The sequence below is a fragment of the Diplotaxodon limnothrissa genome, linkage group LG8 (genome assembly GCF_057381915.1).
Source record: "Diplotaxodon limnothrissa isolate DT_005_m linkage group LG8, D_limnothrissa_male_GT1.1, whole genome shotgun sequence".
In the NCBI taxonomy this organism is placed as follows: domain Eukaryota; kingdom Metazoa; phylum Chordata; class Actinopteri; order Cichliformes; family Cichlidae; genus Diplotaxodon; species Diplotaxodon limnothrissa.
The window spans coordinates 26,054,843-26,070,863 of NC_140603.1; the positions used below are offsets into that span (position 1 = coordinate 26,054,843).

The 16,021-nt window shown below is 39.0% G+C and overlaps 1 protein-coding gene across 2 annotated transcripts in view; it reads left to right on the top strand.

The window, feature by feature from the left end:
- Positions 1 to 16,021, top strand: part of sema4gb (sema domain, immunoglobulin domain (Ig), transmembrane domain (TM) and short cytoplasmic domain, (semaphorin) 4Gb) — a 51,907-nt gene that overhangs the window by 14,572 nt on the left and 21,314 nt on the right. Inside the window, exons 3-4 of one of the 2 annotated variants that reach the window (XM_085361562.1) lie at positions 14,890 to 15,038; positions 15,443 to 15,505. In XM_085361562.1, coding sequence (XP_085217688.1) covers positions 14,890 to 15,038; positions 15,443 to 15,505 — 212 coding nt within the window. The remainder of the gene's footprint in view (positions 1 to 14,889; positions 15,039 to 15,442; positions 15,506 to 16,021) is intronic. The other variant, XM_085361563.1, reaches the window with a different exon arrangement.

Consider the following 16,021-nt stretch of genomic DNA (forward strand, 5'->3'; position numbering starts at 1 on the left):
TAAATCTCTGGCTGCGAGCATGGAAGCCCCATCTGTTGTTCAGACCTTGTGGTTTTGAGGAGCAGTAAATCAGAAGAAAGTTGTCTGATAGGCAGACAAGATAAAACTTGTTTCAGAGGATGCCTTGGCAACAAGACTCTGTATAAAATAGATAAAGATTATTTAGAATTCTACTGCTCTAGTAGAGTCCAGAAATAAAAAAAATTAAAAAAAGACAAATATTGGTCTTATTTTAAAACAAAAGAGTTAATGTTATGTTGAAGGAGGTTTTTTTTAAAGTGAGTTTTTTAAACCCTGAGAGTATAACCCAGCTTTCTTTTCAACTTTGGATCTTTTTAGATCTTTCATTTCTTTGTTTTTGTGCATTTATCTTACTTTTATCAACCTTTATCATGCAGACTATTTAAAATATGCCTGTGCTGAACACACCATCTGCGGCTTGCAGCTTGTCTCTTGGAGTAACAAAGAAAACTGATCTGCCTGAGGAACAGAGAGGACTACTGCTAGCCAAACCAGGCATTCTTAACTCTTAATTTCTCTGTAGTTGGTTGCTTTATTAAAATACTAAGATCCATCGACTGTTTTTCTGCAGTGCTGTTCTACTCCATTTCAGCAATTAAAGCACTTTTTTACTCCAAGCCTCATTAACCTAAGCACTTTTTATATGCCCTCATTTGCTTGGATAAATGCATCATGTATCAGGGTTCAGTATATTGCCCAAGGGTAGTTTGACCCAGACTCAGGGAGCCAGGGATTAAACCATTATCTTCCAATTAGTACACAACCTTATCTGTCACCTGAACCACAGCCATACAACTAAAAGACAAGTTAGTTTATAGTTATTAAAGATGCCATCCCAAAAAGAAATGTTACGTTTGGTGGCAATATGTTTGCACACAGTTTATGATAACCAAGAGCTAGTCACTGATGTGCTGTTAGAAAGGTGTCAGAAACTTGATGACATCTCCCTGTGTGGACAGCAACTGAAAACCACCAAATATGTGAAAGCTCACGCACAGTAACATACAGATCAAGTGTGAGGATGAGGTTGATAGTGAAGAGTGAAGAACTGGCACAGGGACAGAGGCTCCTTCAATTATAGTTCGATTTTGAGCTATGTTAGGCAGTGGTCTTTAGTGGGAGTTGCTGATAAATCCATTGTCCCTGCTCAGCACCACACAGCAGACAGATGAGGTTGCTGCTGATTTGATGAGTTCCTTTATCAGTTTGTCGAGACGAAACATAGCTAAAAGCTCTTCTAAAAGAGACTAAAAGTAAACAGAGACTAGACTAGCTTTTCTAACCAGACAGCTTTCTTCTGGCTAATCAAACTAGCTGCCATATGAATATTTCTAAATAGTTATTTTGACCATGATGCATGTGATTGACTTAATAAAACATCACTGTAGCGGAAAATAGAAATGGTATTGGAGCTTTTCCATTTAAAAGAAAGCAAAAATACTGAATGCATTAAGCATTAGAAATCCACCGTTGTAACCTTTATGGGCAGGTTTGACAACTAAACATAGATTGTTTTTGTGGGCCACAGTGCATTTTTCCACTCCTAGAAGTGAGATTAATGCTTGACTGTGTCCTGAACTCAATTGTTTGCCCATGGGGCTTGTGCTTTGGCATTTCCTACCTCTGCCACCAGACCTGAAGTAATGCCGTTCTGAAATATTGATGCACTGTAAGTTACTATGTTGAGAGCTGGGATGTAACAAGAGGTCTTGGTAGTAAGGTTCCTTATAGATTGCACCATTATTGTGATATTGGCAGTAAGAAAGCCTGCCAGCTTGACGTTTCTGTGTAGATGAATTGTTTTGCATCCAGTATGGTAATTACACCACTAATGATCATCAATTTACTGCTCAACAAAGTCTGTTAATATCTTAGTCTAACCAGCTGCATCTTGTGCATAACAGTGATGATTTACAAACTGTATCAGCGAGACCAAGACTGCTCAAACTAAAGAGGTTTAATCTCTGCTGTTATTTTCTGTTACCTTTTTTTGGGGGGGTGGGGGGGGGGGTGTTCTCAGTTGAGACATTTTATGCCTTAGACCCTTTAAATCCCTGAAGCTTACATGGTGCTTTGATCCTCTTCTCCTCTGATAGTGTTGGTGTCTGATTCAGACACGGCCTTATTAGTAATTCAGTGATGGCCGATGTGCCAGTCCTGCAATGACACTGCCACCATTTGAGTGGGGTTATGTTTTTCCATCTTATCTAAGATGAAAGTCTTGGCTTTCCTTCATCTTATTCTGCAGTCTCCCTGGTTGGACAAAGTCTTATGAAAGTTTTGGCTCTGACACAAGCTTTAAAGACAAGGTATTGTATTTGTGTCATTATTAATAGTGGGGTAAACATACCACTGCCACTTTGATGTGCAAAATAAGCATGCACATCAGATCGGGACAGGCCTATTTTTCTTCATATTATAAAACTTCTTAAAACTTGGTCGATTTTTGTAAATTTCTAGCCAGCATGAAATCACCTATTTTGAAGCCTCACTGGCAGCATTTTGGCCACAACCATGTTGTTTTTTGAAGAAAAAGAAGTGACCACATTTGGAAAAAATGTTGGAGTGCTACAATTTACTTGGTAAGCAAGCTGCATAAATAAACTATATGCATACTGTGCACAGACAGATACCTGCTAACTGGTGCAGATAAAAAGTACTTTATTTCACTCAACAAAAGTGAACCACAAATGGATTGTCTTGGATAGTCTGCACAACACAGAAAGCCATATTAGCCAGATAGTTTACTAAAAAATGCTTACTAAAGAACAGTTTTTGGCTATGACAGCTACAGTATTCATGTGTAAGCACACTTGTCAATCAAAATGGCCATGTTCCTAATTTTAAGCCTCACTAATATTCAAACAAATGATTTATAAGGAAAGACCCAGTCAGACGTCTTAATGCATTCTCAATCATCCAGGTAAGTAAATCTTCAAAAGTTGATTCTGTTCATCTGGACTGAAAACCAGTCAGAGTTTTTATGAAGGGAGAAACCTATAGAGACCATACAAGGTTTCAAATATGCCTCTTAGTGTTCTAAAATTGGGCATTTTTAAAGGGGGGGTCTATGGCGATTGACTTGCTTTTTGAACCAACCTCAAGTGGCCACTAGAGGAAATCTAAGGAGCTTGGGAAGAAAAGCATCTGGACTTCTTTAAGTTGCTTGAAGACATTGCACCTTTAACTACTTTTGGACAGAGAAAACAGATGGTTTGAAAGAGGAGTGAAAGAAGCCATCTATGTCCGCTGCGAACAGCCATCCTTGAACAGAGACGGTGGCTTACGACACCAACTGTCTGCCATCTATAATCCAGTTTTGAGATCCTTTCCCAGACGCCTTAACGCCCACTCACATCCTGGGCCATTTGACCTCAGTAAATCACATGATAGGGTGTGGCTAGGTTTCACCCGAAACCTTGGCTGATTGTGACCTACACCCGTTTTCATACCTTGGCTCGTGTGATTAGGTAGAGGATCATCAGGGAGTTCATGACCCTCTTGGGGGACACTCCCCTAGGACTTAAATCTTGGCCTCTCCACCATTTGACCTTAGAACTGAAGAAGCTTCTTGGATGAGAGGTGAAACGTCTTCAAGCAACTTAAAGAAGTTCAGAAGCTTTTCTTTCCAAGCTGACTACAATGACCTGGATGACTGAGAACCTTCACAGACACTAGAGGAAATGCAGTTTTTGTTTCTTATGCCTAATCTTCACTTTACAGTCTTGGATTGCACATAAATAATAGTTATTACAGCATGAATTACACTTTGTCCTATGGATTTTCTTATTCACATAATAGTTTGCTCTGACAAGTAATTACCATCATAAACAATATTGTTATTACTAAAACATAAACAAATTTGATTTGACATGCGTAAGTGGAAACCTGTCAACATACTGACAGAATCCATTGGCTGGAGTGTGATGTGCCACAATTTAATGAGCAGCTGTGTTTAAAAAAAATACTAATTTTCCTGCACTTCACAATTCACACTACCCATATGGTGTAGAAAAAACACCAGATGGAGAGAGTACTGTGAACTGGATCTTCCTCCTGTAAGGAATTGGTCCCAATAAAAGCTGCTGACAGTGAACAGTGTGGATTATTCAGCATATCAAGGACAGCTCGTCACAGTGACAGACACTTGTAAAGATAAATTGCTGCTGCATATTTTGCTTCTTTTTGTATGAAGCTCCACTGACCTTTTATTCAGCTGAAGGCAAAGGCAATTGTGAAGAATCTGAGAGATTTGTACTTCAAATCTTAGTCAATTAAAAATAAAATGGCTAAATACCACTAGAAAACCATGAGAGAAAATAAACCTGGGCATACTGACCCTTTGAAAGTGTGCACATCTGTTATCTTTTATTTTTCTGTTAATTCTCTGTCAGTGTTTAGAAGTCAGAATTATGACCAGGGACATCATGAACCATGTCCAACTTGTTTTTGCGGTAAGAAACTGCAGGTGCAGTACTAAATTTTACAGATGCATGTGCACATCTTGTAGCTGTGCACTTGAACCTGAGGGCAGTGTCGGGTGCTCTTTTTTATTTTGTTTATAGTTTGCTCTGTTTCTGTTTTTCTTTAGCTGCCACATAGTAAAAAAGAGTGTTAAAAACAATGAAAACTGCCCACTGCAGCCATTGTTTGTGCTTCCCATTCATGCTTTTTTTTTAAAGCAAGCTCCGCTGTTGTTTTCTTAATCTTTTAACCAACTTTTTAGCCATTCTGAAACTGCACAAGTGGACAAAAACACAAGATAATAAATCATGTGACATGACCTCACCCACTGATTTGGGACTTCTTATTTTTAAGCTTTAGTGTTCAGAAGTTACGGATGAAAGAAGAGTGCTCACTTATATTAGCATCAATACATTCATACAGGTGTGATCCACAGACACACATACCAGCTAATTAGTATTAAGTAACAGACTTTAGAAATATAATAATTTCTCTTCTTCTTGGATTTTTTGAGCCACACAGTACAGACCGTTATCCTGGTAGCTGAGTTATTACTATCAGAAGAGGAAAATAACATGCTTTTAAGTGGTTTTGAACATTTTGACCTTGTATGGAGATAGAGCCCCTTTTGAAACATGTATCATATGGCATCTAGAGGCCCTGTAGGTACTGTCACATCTGTGCTGACTTCATTTTTAAGCTTTAGGGGTTGCCCTTTGGTAGCAACAAGTGTTCAACTTTGCAAAATGGTCTGTGTCCATCCGTGAATGTCTGATCTTTTGCTAATCCTTGTCTGACCTTTTCTAAACATAACCAAGTGGCCTTGTTACAAGTAACAGCTAAGAATGAAAAAGAAAATAAAAACTGAAAATAAGTGGTCAGCTAAGTCTCGAAAAATTTTCTTAAGCACAAGATCTCCTGGATGTCCAGTCTCCTGGATAAAAGTCATGTGTCCAACCCATGCATCTACCACAAACTACTTCCTGCATCAACTTTGTCGGTCAAATCCCTGAAGGCAAACTTCTTCCATGAGAGAAGTAGAAACAAAAAGGTGTCAACAAGCATGTTATAAACAAGTCGATCGTTTCTGAGTAAACTGAAAATTATGTCGGTAAAGCAACAGTGTCAACTACTAGCAGATGGTTGGAACAAAAAAATAAAAAATACCACCCCCATCTCACCAAGAAATAACAGGCTGAATGGGTAAAATATTATCTTGATTCGATGGTATTGTATATTCTGCAGTTTACAGACCTGCTAATTGTCTTTTAAACTAAATAAACACTTTAAAATTGCATATTTCAGTTTGTGCACAGCTTCTGTATTTGCCTGTAATAATTTCCTATGGTAAACATCATAATATAGAAAATAATGGAGTCAGCAGATGACACGCCGACATACTTCACTTTTTGTTTTTTTAACCTTTGCCTTTATTCTTGCACAAGGTCTTCTGTGCATAATTGCTTACATAACACACAGTCATGTAGCTGACTCTTGACCGTGGTAAAGAAGTAAAGAGTTGCTTATATAATGTGGATAGAGTTGAAAGAAACTGACACTGCTGACAGTGTCCAAAGAAATCAAGTCAGGCTTTCCTTCAAGCCTTTGTTCCCAAATTTTCTGTGAGCACGTGTGCGTTTTTGTTTGTCACATGCTCGCCACAGTGGGTGCAGCGATCGGTGAGTCACAGAGGAAGTCACACACTCAGACTGTGACAGACACGCATACAAACATACAGTGGATTTACTATCATCCAGGACCCCACATGGTGGATTACAAGTGTGTCTGCGCACAATCTGGCTACGCCACCTGTGACGGCTCAACTGCCGAAAACGCGCTCATTCTGGCAAACACACAACGCACACTCCTCAGATCTTCTGAGTCACTGATAGAGTTGTCTTTACTCTTTTTCAGGAGGCAGATGATGTGTGAAATAAGCGTGAAGAGTATGTGTGTGTTTGTGTAACCACTGACAGATGTTTCTGAGGAGCATTTTGACCTCTTCCCCTCATCAAACCTGTGTACTCTGAAGAGTCAGAAGAACTGATGTGCAAACACACACACACTCAAACACAGTAAATGAACAGTAAATAGAAACCAGCCAGCAGGCTAAGAGGTTTCTGGCACACCTCAGTGCTCTGTTGAATTTCCCCATTGATTTTGCAGCAAAGCACGAGGTACATTGTGTGTCTCTCTGTATGTGTGTGTGTGTTTCTCTGTGTGTGTCTACGGATATAAAATAATGGCCAGCTTCATGGAACAGCAGGTTGACATCTGTGTGTGTTGCTAAATAGATATTCATAGCAATCCTCTTAGTGATAATGATTTTTTGATTTTTATTTTTCAATATCGAAAACTACATTAATCTATATTTCTACATTGAGAACAAATCAAATGTAATATAGAATATGTTGCTTCTTCTAAGGAGTGCTTTTGGGAGGCAGAAAATTTAACTAAAATTAAAAATATGCACATTTTGATACCAGATGGTGTTCCTGAAGGAACAAACAAGGAATTTGTGACTCCTCATGCAATCAAGCTGGGGATATTTTTTCTTGTTAGTTGAATGTGTAAACTAATATACACTAGAACCACTAAGAAAATATTTTCATGAAACCAGTATGAGATGATTTGAGTTTTGTGGTATGACAGATTATCCTGTTGGAAGCAGTGATCAGAAGATGAGTAAACTAGGCATAAAGAAGTGGACTTGCTTCACATGTTGTGCGTTCACAGATGCTCTTCTGCTTACCTGGTTCTAATGAGTGGTTACAGCATTTGAGTTACTGTTGCCTTCCTATCAGCTCAATGACATCCATTCTCCTCTGACAACTGGCATCAGTAAGACATTTTTCTGCAGAGAGCTGACACTTACTGGATACTTTCTCTTTTTTGGACTATGCTCTGTAAGCCCTAGAGATGGAGGAAAATCCCAATAGATCAGCAGTTTCTGTAATACTCAGGCCAGCCTGTCTGACACCAGCAACAATACCGCAATCAAAATTGTCTTTATTTCCTATTCTGATGCTCAGCTTGAACTTAAGCAGGTTATCTTAACCATGTCTTATTAATTCCACAAGCCACTGTGGCCCACCCATTCATCCAAGGCTTTTGCTTACTTGGATGAGTCACGAGTAGCGGGCTCTTTACATTGCCTTGGGTTGAGATTTTGTGTTTGCATAACTCTTACTTTAAAAATGATCTCGGAGAGTACGCAGTGTTCTCGTGAGGAGGAAATTGTTAATGTCATGCATTTTTTAATGCGCGTGACTGTGTTTCTTTCTTTATCACACTTTCTTCTTGAATGTATCTCATGTATGAGTTTGTTTTCTGATGTTCCCAATTTCTTTTAGATTATATTTAGATTATTTGCATGTGCAGTGGAGTGTACACCCTACTGGGTGAATCCTGGCCCTTCCTACCAAAGTGCCCTCATCTACCCTTCAGATGAATCCCCTCCTGGCGTGTCCTGACCTTTGCCTGTGTTGGATGACATGCTCATTGCTCACTCAAATCTAAAGTTGACAGGCTGAAAAAAGATTTAAAAAAAAAAAGAGGTACACAGTCACGTGGCTTTCATTGATAGCTACAGTAGCTTTGCAATAGTTGCTGATAAAGTTCGTGGAAAGTTGAGTTCATGGAAATGAACTCTGGAAACAAAAAACGGATCATTCTCAATTTATTAAAACTTTTAGTTACTGCTCTTGCCCTCATAGCAGTCACTAAAAACAGGTTTGAGGGTGCAGGAAATGAAAGCAGGAATGCGATCACTTAAATCTTACATAAACTATGAGGCAGTCCAATTACTGGAACGAAATGATCAAATTTCAGCTGTTTTCAGCACCTATCATAATTAACATACTTGTTTAGCTCTCCCGTTTAGTGAGAGATAAAAAAAGAGGTTGGAAGATCTGACTACGATTTTGAGTTATTTACACAGAGAAAAACAAAGAATATGTTTTTTTAAGTTAGTATGTAAGCAGGTAATAAAGCATCAAAAAGCCTTTAACGGTAAAAGCTCATACAAGAATTATCAAAATGAAAAAAGTAAAAAAGCATTGAATTTCAAAGAATCTTCCCTGTTTGTAACACTTAAAAACTGAACTGTAAAGTCTCATTAAAACTGCATGTGTGGGAGGACTTTTGAAAAGTAAAATCCTCTCATTCTGAAAATGTGCACGGCACAAAAACAGAGCTGTGCCTGGAGTCCAGTTAATGTTAAAAGATTGAGTGCATCTTATTAGTTCTCTGTCCCACCTAGGAAATTACACTTTATATATTCCACAAAATACTAAATTGCTCACACTGCACAGACATCTTTTATACACTACATAAAACAATGCAAACCGACAAAGTGCAATCTTGATTTCAAAACTGCTGACAAAAAAATGCTGAATAATCCCCTGCAGGGGTTCTCCTGAGGTTGATGTGCTAAGTGTGATGAGTAATTTAGGTAATGTGATTTAGGTAAAGTTTGAATATTTAAATATTTAAGGTAGCTGTCATACAAACTATGTATTATGGCTACTCATTTATGTAAGTCTTAAGGCGCTAGTGCAGCAACAAATGTCAGCTGCTCTCGTTAAACTGAGAAGGGTACATTTATAGTACAAAATCAGCTTGTCTTCGCCACCATGGAATCAAAGATTTTATTGCCCTTGATTAGTTTTATTGCAGCTTGCTCAGAAGTCACCTGGATAATTGATGCCTTTCAGATTACCTTTTAAGGTCATTGCACATTTCTTTGCAGCTGCATTCCAGGCTCTGGTTGCCTAGTTACCCATCCAATGTATTTACTCCCAGTCCATATGTCAAGTGCTAGCTGTTTCAGCCGTTCACCTGGAAGCTGAGAAATGCTCGGGCCCACTTTTGCTGCTTGTAGTTATTTGACTGTAGTCGCTTTAAGTTGCACTTTCTATGGTCTCACCATGTTGCTTCCAGTGTGGATGCACTTTTAAGAGAGATGCTCAAAGTCTAAACAAGACCATGAACTCTATAAAACTTTCTTACACTCCAACATACTCCAACACTCCTTGTCAGTGTCTTAACATAGACATTAAAAACAGTCTTCTACTACCTCACAGAAAATTAGAAATATTCACTATTACTGGAAGAGCAGTGGCTACAGAGGATTACAGTTTTTTAATTTATAAATTTATGCTTAAAATAAATATTTTAAAAGTAAATTTGGTCTTTTTTTAAACATAACTTTAAAAAAAAGGAAGAATGAATGCTTTAAAACTTTTTTTAAAGGATTTCCTCTACCAGGAGCTGTGTGTGCATCATCAATCTTCTCAGCCTCCATGCGTATAATCAGCCTGACAGCCATAACGGAGCTGGTATGATAATAACCTAATTATTGACCAGTAAGAGCATCCCTGTGGTTGTCTGACTGTCAGTTAAAAAAGAAAAAGAAAAAGGCTGATAAGAAGGAAGGTTGTGCAGAAAGAGAAGATGCTGTCTGACTCAGTCTCTGGTTTTCCAGGAAGTCGATAGGTTCCTGCAGAGCTGCTGTCATCGCCCAGTGTGTCCATGTGATGGTTAGGCAAGCAGACAGTTGTGTGGGGAAGAAATTGCCTTTCATGTGATGGTTGGGAAACTCAAACCAGTTTTCATCATGTTGTATTATGCAAGATCAAACACGCTGGAAAACTCGCTGTCATCCTCATTATCATCATGGTTATTGTAAATTAGGGAAGTAAAAGCATTACTAATACTGTAGTGTGATACAGTGGAGATGAGTCACAGCCTGGGAGAGTATATGTACTGGAGTCCATGTTTATGCATGACATAAACATGGACTTCAGTTTCAGCTGGGACAGTTTTTTTTAACTGCTCTGACAGTTCTTGAGTTCTTGACAAAGTTGAACCTACCCGTCAACAAAAACTTGCCATTTTTGTCTCAGAGTGTTTGTACCTGTAGGATCTCACTGATATGTTTATTAACATCTTAAAAACTGCTTACATAGGTAGATTTTCCATTGACAAATACAGGAACATTTCTGTGGATTGTCTTATGTTGGCTAACCTGCTTGGCTAGCAAAATGCATGTGTAATTCACTTTTAGAGTCGTGCATTTTCTTTAGTGATTTTTTCCCCATGTGTAAATGGACTGATTCATATAAATCGTTTCTCTACTCTACTTTATACAACAGATTGTTACTCTGTGATTTCCTGTTTTATTTTGATAGCTGGTTGTCTTCTTTCTTGTCCTATGGCCTTCCTCAGCAGCAGTGAACCGTTTCCATCTTCTGTCTTGTGTTTGGTTTGACTTAATTGTTTTCACGTTGTCTTCTGGGCAAATATGTTTTGCAAGTTTTAAGCTGTACCTAACTAAAACCACTGAATGAAGAACAAACTGTGGATTGCACTGTCATGGAAATGGGACTGTATTAATCTAGTGACGCAGAAATGTTAATAAACCTCATCTGCTGCTAAGTCACTTTTACACTGCTGGAACTGCAGCTGCTTAAACACAGAGCACACACCAAGACAAACACCTGTTTAATCAATAAAATTAATTTCACTTTGATCTGCTGACAAAATAAATCGATTTCCAAGTCTCTTTTACTGGACAGTAACATTTAATGTTTAAGTGTATCCAATTTAAAGTCTAATCTTTAAGTTGGATACAGTCAGATATTAAACGTTACTCTTTAATAAAGGAGACTTGCAGAACTAAATTTCAGAGCCTTAATCTGCAGCCGCCCTCATCTAAGAAATAAACAGTAGCATTGAGAGCTCACTGAGTCTTTAGCAGAAGGCCCTGCTTGATGGATTATAGCTCCATTTGGTCACAGGGGAGCTGGAGCCTATCCCAGTTGTCTTAGGGTGAGAGGCAGGGTACACCCTGGACCGGTCGCCAGTCTGTCGCAGGGCTAAGACATAGAGACAGGCAACCATTCACACTCACATTCACACCTATGGGCAATTTAGAGTTACCAGTTAACCTAACCTCACTAACTGCACATCTTTGGACTGTGGGAGGAAGCCGGAGTACCCAGAGAGAAGCCATGCAAACATGGGGAGAACATTCAAACTCCACAGAGAAAGACCCTGGGCTGATGGTGAAATTGAACTCAGCACTTCTTGTTGTGAGGCAACAGTGATACCAGTCATCTCAAATGGGGTTTTAGGGCTTTGTCAAGCCAGCTAATGCAAAAAAGCTGGCTATGTTGAACTTAGTTTGTAGTATACCTCTTTGAAAACTGGTTTTTCTTTACTCTGATGATAGTTACTCTGAGTTTACATTTGGGTTCTTGAGCTGCAAATCCTGCAGAGTTGTCATGAATAGAGAGATTACTACTACAGTACTACTAAAAAAAATACTTTATTTGTAACAGGCTGTAAACAGGTTTGTTTTTCCTACATTTTAAGTTGGACATTTTATCATGGAAATCTGTAAAATGTTAAATGCCGGCACTGTGTTTTGTGTTCAAAGCTATAACGTTAAAGGGATTATCATTCAGCCTCTGAAAATAATGATGCAATTTATATCCTTTTTAGTTATACGCTCATATTGAATCAATTCTTGTTGATTTAAATGACATGATTTGACAATTTATCACAGTCAGGCATTTTATGACGTATAATTGCATCATATTAACCTAATTTGATGTTGAAGTGACTATGAACTGATACTGACCCTGAACTACTTGAATATATAACATTTATGAACCGTGGTATATAAGATAATATAATACTTAAGCTTCCATTGCCTGCTAATCATCTATATACTTTTCGCAGTTACTCTGTGATCCCATGGCCTCCCTCAGCAGCAATGAACCATTTCCATTTCTTTAAAGGAACTATGAACATCAGAATGAATTAACCGCAACAAGCGTGCAGGTCCTCACATTGTGCTTAATTGATTGGTTGAGGACTAATATAGCTTATCTTTTTACCGGGAGCTGAGACATGTTGCTGTTATTTCACAACAGAGCGAGATGAAGGAGAGGGAGGCAGAGAGGATGTGTGGAGATTAATGTGCCCATCTGCACTGTGCAGACTCATATTCCTCAGTGCAACACTCTTGATACCTTCATCTCTTCTGTTGTTCTCTGAAGACAGCTGTTCTTTCCGCATGCAGGGTTTTTATTCTTCTTAATGTCAGATTTTCTTAATCAGACATTTATCACTCACTTTTAGAGCAAACCAAAGCTCTGTAAACCTACTTCTGCACTGAAGGAGATCTTTCATGCCCACAGGAAGAAAAAAAAACAATGTCCTCCTTTTCGCTGTCTCATAGCAGCGACGCAACCTGCCCTAATTTCTGAGGTGCTACATTGGGGTGTGTTCAAATATTTAGTTTAGTGCACCAGGCCAATTATTTTTCAACCTCTCTGTCTGCTCCAGTGGCAGAAGATCAAAAGCCAAAAAGCCATCCGCCATGTTTACCTTGTACTTTTCATGGACTTCAGTGACAGTAATTTAGCCCACTTACTATAAAAATCTCTCACACATCACACTTGTTCACACACACACAGCAGGGATGATGTTGATGCTATGGCATTACCGCTGATGCGATTTGGCAGTACTGGGGCACGATTCCTGCTGAATGCCCTAAAATTTTGCCTCCACTGTGTCCCCATCCCTACGTTCTGTCTCTATAGTCCTCTTAGCAATCACTCCAGCGACTCCCTCCCCATCTCCCAGATCTGTAGTTGGGTCTCACCCTCACACGCTCAGTCACACACACTGAGCATGTTCATTTGGGGTGTGTAGACTCCATTCATTTCCCAGTGAGTGTAAAGTCAAGCTATTCTTGTGCTTTGTAAGCAGAGATATGAAGCTGTGATCTTGTGGTTTTTTTAAAGCCAATTTTTCTTCTTACAGCTGGTCATTTTAGGGGTTGCCACAATGGATCATGTGCCTCCATCCCACCCTAGCAATCCACGTCTATCCCACCAACCTTTTGCATGCCATCCTTCACTACATTCATGATTTTTTTTGTGATCTTCCTCTTCTGCTGCTGCCTGGCAGCTCCATATTAATCATTCCTTGTCTAGTAAATCCAACATCATCCAACTTATGGAGCACACGCACTGATAACACTCAATATTACCCCTTTGATTTCTGTCTGTTTGATTTAAACTCACAATTCTGATACTCTCTTCAATTTCACAACACTGTTTGCATACTCTTCCTTGAAGATTATTCCTACTCCATTTCTCCTCCTATCTACACCATGGTAGAACATTTTAAATCCACCTCCAATACTCCTGGCATCACTTCCCTGCCATCTGGTCTCAAAATATATCTACCTTCCTTCTCTCTATCACATCAGCTAGCTCTCTCCTTTTACCAATCATATTCTGTACATTTAAAGTCCGTACTCTCACCTTCACACTCCTGCATTAACCTTTTGTTTCCATTGGAACCCTGTTGGACAAAAGCACCAGAGGTGGTCTTTGTTAACCCAGAACCTGACTGATTGGGTGTGGAAATCTTATTCTTGATAATCCGCATGTTTCATTTGGAAATGATTTTATGCCAGTTCCTGATACAACCGTACCATGTAACCGTCACAGTTTGGCTAGGTTTAGGCAACAAACCACATACTAATCTTTATTAAAAGGTTAGGTTTGGGTTAAAAATAAAACTTCAACTATGTTAACAATGTTTTACAAAGTCTTTCTGGCAGAAAACCTTTAAAACAAAAGTCTGGGTGAAGCTAACTATATGTAGGCAGAGTGTTGAAACGCCAAATCAAATGGCTCAGAAGAGCTAAAGGAGCACATATTAGCTATCAGCTAATAACACAATGCTTGCATAGGAATATAATAACAATTTTAATCACTACAGCTGGTTCACAGACGTCTTGTACAGGCTGTACCACACAGAGAGCCATTCATTTAGTCAGAGAATTCCTTTAAAATCCACCACTGTGTATTCATGTTTGAGAGGTCCAGTTTGGCAAGTGGAATTAGTGGAGGCGATGCCTCGCAGGCAGCCGGCTACAGCTTTCTATGTGAGCACACTTGTCAATCAAAATAGTCACACCACTAAATGTCAGCCTTAAAAAAGTTGAAACAGGTGAGATATAGAAAAATAAATAAAAAATCAACACCCTATACAGTTGGAACCAGCCTCATGTGGCCATTAGAGGAACTGCAAGTGTTGGCACTTGCTCTTTTTTTTTAGCCTTGGAGTTTGCCAATTGGTCAACGTATAAAACTGCTCTAGCTTACAAGATAGTGATGTAATTTGGAAATTCAAAGGAGACTCTATTTATAGTTTAAATAACCAGAACAAATCTGTCGTTTTTTGCTAATCAAAAAATTCTGACGATATGCATCATTGTCAGTTACACCCAGATATATTGCTTCCCTGACACAATAAGACATGTTAGTCTCGGTCTTTACACAAAGAAACCTTCACATGTCTCGTGTCATATATTTGCAGGTCTGCTGGGCAGCACCCGTTTCATCGGCTCTTCCCGAAACTACAGCACCCTGCTGTTGGAGGAGGAGGCCAGGCTGCTGTATGTGGGAGGCAGAGGAGCACTCTACGCTCTCAACACATCCAGCATCTCCACACCTGCAAACCTCACAGTGAGTGCCAAGTTGCTGAGAAACACATAATTGCTGATGTTAAGACAGAAAAGCCCATTTCACGAGTTTTTCTCCCATTCGAAGGAGGAGAAACTAACAATAGCCTTTTTGAGATTGAGCAAATCCCATTGTGTTCCACCAATTTTATGGCTATCGGATTAAATGCACCAGGCATTTATTCAAGGGTTACTGAAGTGAGTCAGAACTTAGTGACGCAGCCAGAAAATTAAGTCTGCTGTCCTTCTCTTTTCCTCCCCCTGTTTATCACACACATACACACACATACTTTCTTCTCTCTATCTGTTACTTTCTTTTCTATCTATAGGGCTTTTTATTTATCTGTTTGCCTCTCTTTATTTATTTAGCTTACGGAGTCATCCTTATTACCCTCCCATTGTTTGCAGATTGATTGGGATGCTTCCCCTGAACAGAAGAAGCAGTGCCTAAACAAAGGCAGAGACAATCAGGTAAAAGGCTGCAGCTTTGTTTTCTTCTCGGAAAAATCTCCCATCTTTATTTATTAGGTTAATATTGGAGAGCACAAGCGCAACTGCTCCATTTTGTGATGCTTGTGACAGCAACGAAACATTCAATACTTCCAGTTGTTTTGTAATTTCGTTTCCCTGAAACCCTGAGACACTAAACTGGAGGTTGAGGATTTAAAATAAATGGCACTCATTCATTCATTATTTTTATAAATTAGACCATATACATTAAGTAGAGGTTTTCTCCATCTTTTATTTGTTGTAGAGCAAACAAAAAACAAGATGTCACTAGAAAGGTCTGAAACTTCTGATTGACTGGGATTTTCTTTTTTTGGCAAAACCATCTCAAAGAATAACAGCTTGTTACAAACAAGGTATGCAGGAGAGGATCAGAAGACCACAGTGGGTCCCATTCCTGTCAACTAAGAACAGGAAACTGAGGCTAGAATTCAGAATAGAAGATTGGAAGAATGTTACCTGGTCTGAAGAGCTACGTTT